The sequence below is a fragment of the Notothenia coriiceps genome, unplaced genomic scaffold (genome assembly GCF_000735185.1).
Source record: "Notothenia coriiceps isolate Sejong01 unplaced genomic scaffold, NC01 NC01_scaffold00032812, whole genome shotgun sequence".
Classification (NCBI taxonomy): domain Eukaryota; kingdom Metazoa; phylum Chordata; class Actinopteri; order Perciformes; family Nototheniidae; genus Notothenia; species Notothenia coriiceps.
The window spans coordinates 40,579-51,359 of NW_011365513.1; the positions used below are offsets into that span (position 1 = coordinate 40,579).

The 10,781-nt window shown below is 40.8% G+C and overlaps 1 protein-coding gene across 1 annotated transcript in view; it reads left to right on the plus strand.

Annotated features, from left to right (window-relative positions):
* The first annotated feature begins 742 nt into the window (after nucleotides 1-742).
* The window catches only part of LOC104961183 (nucleolar protein 4-like), a 61,779-nt gene continuing 51,740 nt past the window's right edge, over nucleotides 743-10,781 (plus strand). The window contains exon 1 of the mRNA XM_010789421.1: nucleotides 743-2,248. Coding sequence (XP_010787723.1) covers nucleotides 1,817-2,248 — 432 coding nt within the window. The 5' untranslated portion in view covers nucleotides 743-1,816. The remainder of the gene's footprint in view (nucleotides 2,249-10,781) is intronic.

A 10,781-nucleotide genomic window follows, 5' to 3' on the forward strand; every position in this document is an offset into this window, starting at 1 on the left:
TCAAATGATTTGTAACCAACCAAGGGGGAAAATGTACGTATAACTCGGGGTTGAGCAGGAGACAAATTAGAAGTCAGGTTCTTAAAATGAACTCATGCTACTTTGAGGCATGTTAAGGTCAAAACCTTTCCCTAAAACGTAAATCAATCATTAATCAATACTAAAATCATGCTGCAGAGGGTTTGGATTGTTTTTTCTGTACATTTCGGGGAGAAACTACATCTATACAAATGTGGAGAAGTACAACAAAGAGACAAAAAATAAATACATCAAACAATTAACTAAACATGTGGAATGTAGAGTGAGAGATGTCATAGTGTGAAAAATACTGTCAAAACAGTCTAATGGATAAATAAACATACAACTTTTTCTTTTTTTTTTTTGTCAGCAGTATTGCACCAGATTAAGGTCATCTAAATAAATAAATGTATTATTAACCAAATAAGGTGAAAACAAAGAAACTAATCAGATATTATATATGTTAGACTATATTATAAAAAGCAGAAATCCTGCATGGGAACACTCATCTGAACTATTAACGTTCAATTTAGATGTTGACTTGACTGAGTTTTTGCTCATTTTTTGTGGTAATTTTCTGTTTTGCACATGTCTGTTACACCCCCTTTTGACAGCTACGGGACCGTCCTTTTTGGACACTTCCTGCTTTTTGAGCTCGAGCTGCAGCGTGCGTGTCCCGGGCTAACAGGCTGGGTGGTTGTTTGTCGCAGCATTGTGTTTGTGTGCATTTAGGACTACAGCTGCTAATGGGACGGACATATAGGAGCCTGTGTCATTATCACCATCTCATTATCGTGTATTTGAACAAGGAGGAAATGAGGCGTAGCGTTCCGCTTTAAGGGTGCAAGGGAGAGGTAAGAAACCCCGGATTCAAACAGGTGTCCGGTCGACTCATATCAGGAGGAAGAGAAAGAAAGGTGACAAAAGGCGCCGGAGGGATATTGGGATTAATTGTCTAGAAAATAGTGCTGTTAATAGGCAAATCAATCCGCTAATTTGAGGACGTGTAATTTTTTTTTTTTAAACCGTGCGCTTTGGTCCAACGGTGATGGAGACCCAACATGGAACCCAGACGAAACCTAGATTTTAATGTCGGAATTATCTTGGTAAAATAAAAAGATAGCTAAACGTGCATCTGTGTTGCTCTCAAGAGGAGGAAGAGGAGGTGGTTGAAGAGGGGAGGCGGTGACTGACGTCCCCCACGGGACAGGCCGAGCGACCCACGCTTCTAACAGGTGTGTCTGAAGAGGGCTCCACTCTGCACCGCCCGTCCTGCCGCTCCGTGCCCCCTCCCTGCCTGCCTCCCGGTCCCTTCTCGTGTCACATTGTTCCTGCAGAAATTGCATCCGAACAGGGGCCGGGTTTGGACTTTAATTCGGCCGTTTTTGGCATCCCCAGTGAGCGCTTATTCTTTTTCTTGTTTCCGTCTCTTCGCAGCTATCCGTTGGTGCGTATAACAGCTGAGCAGGATATCCAAACGGCTAATTTTGAGACGTTAATTTATAAAAAAAACCGGATGGGACTTTGCAGCGTGTTCGTATTTTTTTTGAGGAAAAGAGACAATTTAAAGGGTTTAACTAGTCGAGCTAAAGGGAAGATTTGAAGATTTTGTTGAATTTTTTTCACCATAATTGGAAGGTTTGGACTGATTTTGCCCCCTGGTGAAAAGGCATCGTTGGTACTGTGGTTTCGGCGACGTTCGCTAGCCAAACCGAATCCTGAGATATTTTTTACCGGAAGAACAAAGTGGGCCTTTTAACGGACTATCTTGTTAAAACAAAGTGCACCTCTTTTTATCATGACAACGAGGAAAGCCAACAGTGTGGCGGACACGGTGACTACCTCCACCAGCAGCAGCACCACCACCACCACCAACCACCAGAACCAGCCGAGGAGCCGGAGTCCCAGCAGCGGGGTTCCCGGTGCCGAGGCTGCGGGCGGAGGGGCGGAGATGTTCGGTGCATTTCAGGACTGGTGCCTGCGGACGTACGGGGACACCGGCAAGACCAAGACCGTGACCCGGCGTAAATACAACAAAATCCTCCAGACTCTGGTCCAGGGGGACGAGGAGAACAGCAATGGGGTGTTCCTGCACGAGAAAAGCAACAACCACATCAACGCCAAATTTAAATTCTGGGTCAAGTCCAAGGGCTTCCAGGTTGGGACGCTGCGGGACGAGAAGAACGGGTCATTGGACAGACCGGTGCTGTACGTGCCCATCAAGGCGACGGTTAGTGCATCTTCCTCTTTCACTCTGAGCGGTGTGTGTGTGTGTGTGTGTGTGTCCTGTTCCACGTTGAGTGCGTGTCCATCCAGAAGAGGCTACCCTTATTTGCCTAGAGCAAAAAGGTGTGTGTGTGTGTGTGTGTGTGTGTGTGTGTGTGTGTGTGTGTGTGTGTGTGTGTGTGTGTGTGTGTGTGTGTGAGAACAACATAACTTTTCCTGGCTCATTGCCATGGCTACAGCAGACACCTGTTCCAATACAGAGCTGAGCCTGTTAGTGGTTTTGCACTGCTAGCCTACTTTTTATTTTAAAACCCACATTTTTTTTATGAGCCTGTCCCAGTTGACTGAGAGACAATATACTGGTTAAGCTACAGACAATGTTGTACTAACAATGCACCTTTATTCATCTGGTAATCAATCTGTTAAAAATATACATTTGTGAGTCGTTTTGTGACTGCCAGCCCAGGATATGTTAATTTTAATGAGATGAAACCAAGGAAGGGAAACAACTATTGACATTTAACAGGCTTCAACCCCTCATTCTATAAATATCTACACATCACTACACTTATTTATTCTGTTATGAAAAGGACAATTATAGTAGAGTTTGGTTTAGCACTGCTGGGTGTCCCAACTGAAGTTGATGAATTATCTGTCAATCTTGCCCATCACTAAAAGGGATGATATCACGATTATCTGTCTCATCTTTACTTCTGCCCTCTTTTCATAGTATTGACATTTGACCCCAGAGTTTCCCATGTGACCCATTTTGAGCTACTTAAAACTCAATTCAATCCCTCGAATGTGAGAATTTACTTACTTTTATATCTTTTAGGTTTCTTAGTTTCTGGATTGGTTGTTTCAGAAAACAAGCCAATTTGTGAGGAATTTGTCATCATATTCTGACATGTTACACATGGAAATAATAATAAACAAGTACATTGTTGCATCTTTAAATTTCAATGACAGTCTTTGCTGCCCATGACTCATCATCAAGCATTTCATCTACTGTATATTTGTCTTTTTTTTTATGAAAATGTGTTTTGTCTGTTCTAACATCATGACTTTTGCTGTGATTCTAAGCAGAATCCTCTCTATTTCCAGCCATAAGTTGGTAATCGTATGTAGCTATTGAAAAAAAGGTGTTGCAGGAGCGTATTTATTGCTTTACTCTTTATTTTTCTCTTGTGGCCTACGCATTGTTGGTGTTTTCAAAAGCAGAGGGCACTTGTTGACAGTGGAGAGCAGTTTGAGTGGGATGACACACAAATATATGAATGAAAGGAAAGAAAATGGTCTTATTTCTGAAATTGCAAAACGCTATTTATATATAGAAGTGATTCAGTCCGTCTGTATTTTCAAACAGATAGTGTGGAGAGCTGGGTCAAAATGATTTGGTTTTATATCTGCAGACTGGAATCAGGGGTTGGTCAGATGGCCACACACACACACACACACACACACACACACACACACACACACACACAGGCAGGTCGATGTGATGCAGGATTGCTGTGGAGATGAGAAGTGTTTGAGGTGCTGGTTGGCATGGTTACCGCTTGGCTAATTTCACCCTGTCCCATATCATTTCATATTCAGATTAATATCAGGAGCATCACAGCCGGGACTGGGAATCCTCTTGCACAGTTTATCTTCTGTTAATCCGTGTGTGTGTGTGTGTGTGTGTGTGTGTGTGTGTGTGTGTGTGTGTGTGTGTGTGTGTGTGTGTGTGTGTGTGTGTGTGTGTGTGTGTGTGTGTGTCATCCTTGGCAGCAGCAGTTTTGTTGAGTCTGTTCAGTATCTGAGGATTGGGCTGTTGAGACTGTAGAGAGAAAGAAATCCCGTGTGTTTTTTCTTGAACTTAAACTGAGTATGCGTCTGTGTTCTGTACCGATGTTGTAAAGAAATCTCCAGAGCATGGATGTTTAAGCTAGTCCTCTTTTAAATTAGGCTATTGTAAGGATCCCCCAGATACAAAAAACAAACATATTTTCTCAATTCCCCTCTAGTGGTATCTAGCAGTGCAGATTGTTTTAGTCACATTTAGTTTGAAACATTTGTCTTTGCTGCCACCTCAATAACAATGGATGTGGTTAGTTTTGAAAATCCAGAGAAATTCAAAATGTCAATGTTTCATAAGGACCGTTTTTGTAAGTGCATAGTTCCAATGAACCATAAACATCACTGTGACACAGAGGGGTGTTGGGGTTGTCCCGTGAAACAGGGACATTTTTTCTTAAAGACCAGCTGCTGTGATTTCATTTTTAAATTACTCTCTGTTCTCCAAGCTTTCATTTAGGACAAAGATGATTTGTGTATCCAGACTGAACCCCTGGTTATCATTTGATAATGAGTCGTTATTGTATGATCAGTTTCTACTTAAAAAAATCAAACAATGGAGCTCTATGGTACAGAGGAAGAATATGAATGAGGTTTCGATGCACAGACAGCACTTGTTAGTAAACATTAGATGTTGGTTTTGGGCTTAACAATAAGACGAATAAATACTATCACTAGTCATTTCTTGAATCCCATATGACCAGTGTATCTGCACAGTTACACAATGAGCAACTTGTCATGCTCATCAGCTTTCCCTGTAAATGCAAAACACAACAGTCAAGGCATGACGTCTTTAGCAATACAGGAAGTAAACATCAGATGACGGTAAATGATATCGACAGCAGGAGTGTGTCATTTTGTGTTTCAAAACTGTCAGTATGTTCGTTTCAAGAAAAATCCATTGTGCAGATTGAAGCTCAAGTCCTCTCATCTCCTACCTGTTGAGCAATGTGAGAAATACATGCCAAACCGTTGAACTACACGGGATCCTAATGCTGTGTTTATGGCTCAAATCAGCATCCTGCTTTCTTTCTGTCTGCGCCCTGCTGAGAGGGGTATGACCTGACTGCAGCAACAGCTGATCAGACACTGTTTACACACTGGTACACAAACAGCGTGTGTGTGGGAGACAAAGAGATGATATCACTCGGCTGAGGTATAAAACAATGTAGGGATGTTTAAATTGGAGACAAAAAGGTTGAGGACACAACAGTATCATTACTCTACCTGAGGAACTTGAGATTGACTTTGGAGCCAGCTCTTAACACATGTAAAACACACAGGTGACACTCATGACAGCTTGGAAGAAATCAGAACAGACACAGGAGGCATATCAGAAGACTCATGAAGAATATTAATCAGGTAAAGTGACAATGAACTGACACTGATTCCTCCCCTTTGTTTGCATTCATTCCTCCCTGTCTGTTATACACACGCTCTTAACCCGTATATTGGCCTTTTGAACGGATTTGCGCTGCCGCTTTATCGTTTTGGCTTTATTTCCAGTTTCATGTTAAGTACTGAATTAATGTCTATACACAGCAGCCCCGACCTTTTGAAAATGATAAGCTCAAGAACTAGTATATGCATCATAGATGTGAAAGTGTGCCAAAGATGCATCTTATGTTTGGAGGATTAGATTGTGTTCTGTACCAAGAGATACAAATATGTATTATCCATGGGATTTATCTTATTTTGTAGAAGCAGTTGCACAGTGCTTATCCCTGCTTCAGCCATTTAAAATGTGCTTTTACCAGTTAAGTATTCTGAACATTCTTACAAACATATCGGCAAATTATTGTCTAAGGAAATAGTACAATTGAATTGATTTGAGTTTTGAACTGAAAAGCATTGTGAGTTTTAAGAATTTAGGATTCAGATTTTATGCTTTTTTTTGGCAATTTATTGACAATCTAAGTATTTAGGTTTGAAAAATACTGGCTGATTATTTGATTCTGAAAGTTAACACGAGTGTTTTCCTTTCTTATATATTTGTTTTGTCAGGAGAACCCATAGTTCTGTACCAATTTGATGACAAAACTGTGAAAATGTTACAACGCTTGTTTTGAACAGCACTGCAAGTACTGTGGGTACCCGGAGGATCGGGAGTAATGACGTAGCATTGATGCGTTAACATTCAAGAGGAAATAAGACATTTTAATTTGATTCTGCTTATACCTAAACTCCTAAAGCACACAAGTTGGCCGGCCCTACTGCTGGATTTCCTCTCTGCTTTCTGTCAGATATCTGATGCTGGTGCACAGTGAACAGTATTCCAACCTTTATAGAGTGCTGTTGTGCTGTATGGGGATGCATCGTTTTCTCTGTATGTTTTGTGGTATCTAGTTGGCATCGAGAAATGGCGAAGTGAATTTTGACTTCAGTGACAGAGGGAACTGGGTGCTTTAAAAACCCACGAATACATCTAAATTCTTGTTTCTTATTGGCCTTCAGGTACCTGTTACAGTTTTATAATGAGACATCTCAACCATTTCTCCTCCACAGTTTGATTAGATTTCTAAATCAGACCACAAGGTATATTAAACTGCCAGGTATCCATAGCAACAGTACTTTGAATTCATGCTATGTTAACAGTTAACTATAAACATGACTATTTGAACACAGCTTGTGTTCTTCCTTTGATAACTCGCCATGAAATTAAGAGAGGTAACACACTGTTTCAGAAAAGGACCGAAGCGTTATGGAGTCTAACATGATGCTTTGTGTTCGGCTGCCTCAAGGTGCTGTTGTGTTTTTATTTTTTTTCAAGTTCAGCCAGGGTCGTGTGCTATATTTCATCATCCTCTTCAGTTCACTACCACTAAGTAAATATGGCAAGTTATTAAAAATGAGGGTATGTAACACAAGTTCACTAAAATGGCTGCTGGTGGGGAAGCTACCCTTCAGTTAATTCAGGAGGGCACTTTTTAATTAGCATAATTAGTAGTGAAACCGCCCATTTTGCCTGTGGGGGTTTTGGTTTAAGACTCGGAAGAGAATCTGGCCAGAAGGAACATGTACAGCCCTTTTTAATGTAAAATATTGTAACACATACACCATCAGAAATGTGTATATATGTGGTGTGTGTCTTGAGACTATCCATGTCTTTATAATCATGACCTATTATGGTTTTGGCTTTCTGTGGAGTATCTGTGAGAAAATGTTGCTGTAAAAAGTTCTGTCTATACATTTAGCTCGTTTTTATGTCCCACAAAATACAAATATACAATGTAGATTAAACATGTTATGACTTCAGCTATTTCTTTGTGCGTTTAGTATGTTGAAGACTGCCGGCATGTTAAATGTTAGAGCCATATGTTATATGTAGGATCTATGAAACCATATGTATGTTTTCATTGGAGCATAATAAGCTGAAACTGAAATGTTTATTTTTTCTTTACCTTAGAATAATCCGCTCAGAATGGACAAACATAAGGCTGGCTCTAGCCTTCACTTTTTTACGTTACCTCAAGGCAACCATAGTTCTCCGTTCTTAAATACATGTAGCATTAATTAAAATATATTTCACATACAATTTAAATAAATGTTGACCCGTACCATCTCTGGGTCACCTATTTGTATGATGCACTGGAAAGTGAAGGCATCACTTTCTCTCGTGCAAACAGTCTGAAGCTTCAGCTAAAGAAGGAAGCACTGAGTGGTTAGTTGGGACTAATAATAGTTGCTATCTAGACAGTGGTGTCAAGTACATGTGATGACTGCTTCCCCTTCCCTTCACTGTCCACAACCAGAGCTGTAGAGAGAAGAGGGTTGGCCAGTTTGAAGCAGAGCCCTATGTACAAGAAGTTGTGTGTGCATGTCTGAGTTTTTTATAATTCAAAGATGTCTGATGTTCTCACGTACAGTTGTTTCCCACCTGCAAATACAACGTATACAATTGAAGCTTTCTAGACATAAATATGAATAGGGAGGGACGTCATCTTTCCTGTATCAGTGCTAGTTATTTGCGGACAGAAAAAAGTGAATTCCATGCAGTGGTTGATAAAACTGTCCCAAGCTAAAACAAGACATTGTAAAAATATGTCAAATATGCATTCAATGCCTTCACATTTAATTTCATGTAGGGCAGAGGCAGGTGCCATCATTTACAGCGAGGAGCTGAGTAATACTTTCTATACAATATGCAATTGCTGAAAATAATATTGTTTGTTTTGGTGTTACTCATTCCCTCGCTACTGTACTCGCTTGTACCACAAACTGGTGCTTAATGTATTCCCCTTCTGCCTCCATGATTAGTTTTGCTGCATGAGAACAATGCCCAAATGGCTGAAATTTAAACTGTGATATCCTCCGATGAGGGCGGCTGTCACATTCAGTATAAATCAGATACACAGAGCTGTCTTGACTTGGAATTGACTCCGATTAACCAGGCTTGTCTGCGCTCTTATCAGCACCGTAGTGGGATGGGAAAATGGTATGTTTAGGTAAATAGATGGATGAATGAAACCTCTGTGTGTGTGTGTGTGTCTGTGTGTGTGTGTGTGTGTGTGTGTGTGTGTGTGTGTGTGTGTGTGTGTCCTCTGTCCTCTATTAGCAGAGACAATTTGTCCCAATGTAGAACCGTGAAAGGAGGAGGAGGGACTCTATGAGAGTGCTGTCCTGTGCAGATGGGGGTCTGACAGTCTGTGTGTGTCTGCTGAAGGAGGGACAGCTTAATTGGGCTGGCCCCTTCTATCAGGCCTCGGAGATCTCGTCTATCTCAAAGAGCCCCTTATTCTGTCATTATAAAACCCCTAAATTGACAGGAATTGGTATGACTCTGGTCCGTGTGTGTGTCCTACCCTCCCTTTGACCCTATCGTACGCCATAGTCTGTATGTGTGAGTAAGCAACTGTTCATCTGTGCCAGAGGTTATGACAGGGCCGAGCTCTGGGTGAAGCAGCGGGCACAGTGCTGGGAAACAAGAGACACCAAAATCAACTCTGTGATGACTTCAAGGAACTTAAAGTTGCCCAGACTACTCCGCAGGCTTTGCCAGAATAGCGCCCCAGAATAGCTTTAAACACCAATGCCTTGTGGGTAATGTTTGTCAACCTCCCTGTGACCTGGGTGTGAGTCTCTCAACATAGTTTCTCCTCTTTGCTGATTTCTTAATCTGACATTAAACTTATTCAACATGTCTCCTCATAAGAGAGATGAGATATCAGGAGACAGCATGAACACAAGCTAAATCAATTTCCCCCAACTGTAGACATCATTTCAGCATTGCTCTTTCAAAGATGTGTCTTAAATGCAAGATGAAATAGGTATCGTGACTAATTGTCTTTGTAATTAAGTCCATTTAAAAGCGAAAATACCATATTATTTGTTTTATGTTTGGAGTGTTGGTCTGATTAAACAAGCAAACTTGGCTTCAGGGAATTTTGCTGACATTTTGTAGAGGAATTGATGAATCTTTCTAATAACAAAAATAAGGAGAAGATTATCCATTATGGAAATAATTTTTCAATTGTGATTAATATTCTAAATATCGAGCTTCCACAATAAGACTACCAATCGACCATTATTTTTGGTAATCATTTAATCGTGAAAGTATATTTTAGTTCATGAAGTGGCAGTAAATGCAATTTCTTGCCTTTTTTAAAACATTGATAGATCCTGCTTTTCTCTGTTCTTATCTTTACAAAAGTGAATATGATTGTGGATTGGACTGACAAAACAAGACGCTTGGGGTGGACGATTTATTGATTCATCTGATTCATCGATAATATAAATAATCGTTACAACCCTGAATGACAAATGACTACTATAAATCCAACAAGGGGGCGGCTGAATTTTCTAATGTACTTTCATTCTAGGCGTCGTTCACTTCCAGGTAATTCACCCAAAAATGGACAGATTTGTTATGACTGTTATTAAACTTAAGCTTTTTACAGACTTTTGATTGACTTTTAATTCTGTCCAGTCCATTTCTGCACGTTCCTCTTGTATCTACTAGACTTTATTTCCCGGGTTGTACTTAAACATTTAAAACGTAAGCCGGCTGTAGGGACAATTTACTACAGTAGCTAGGAACTTGTTAGCCTCAGGACATTTAGTGTTCGGAGATGATGATTCCCTCTTTGTGTCAGCTGCAGTGACTTCCTGCAAAGTGACTGCTGTTGATTTGTTTGCACTTCTGAGTGTGAGTGTGTGTGTGTGGGGGGGGGGCGCTACAGCAACTCGTACAGAATCAGGCACACACACCTAGCCGTTGTCTTTGTTTCGTGGATCAGTGCAAGTGTCAGATGTCTTGGAGCACAATGGAAGCAAACCCCCCCCTCTGTCTCTCTCTCTCTGTGTGTGTGTGTGTGTGTGTGTGTGTGTGTGTGTGTGTGTGTGTGTGTGTGTGTGTGTGTGTCTGCTCAGCAAGAGGTTTAGCTGTGCAACACACACACACACACACACACACACACACACACACACACACACACACACACACACACACACACAGAGAGAGAGAGACAGAGGGGGGGGTTTGCTTCCATTGNATGAGAAACCAATGTGAGTTTGGAAAATTGCACAATGTAAATCTATTTTAGTAGACCTCAACAATGGAATTATGATCAGTAGAAATGGCCATGACATGGGACCTTTAAGATGGCGTTCTCATTTTAAAAAGTAAAGGATGATAGGCTGAATCATTTTTTTTTTAATCATTGCACTCTTTCATATTGAATACATGTCAGCAATAATGA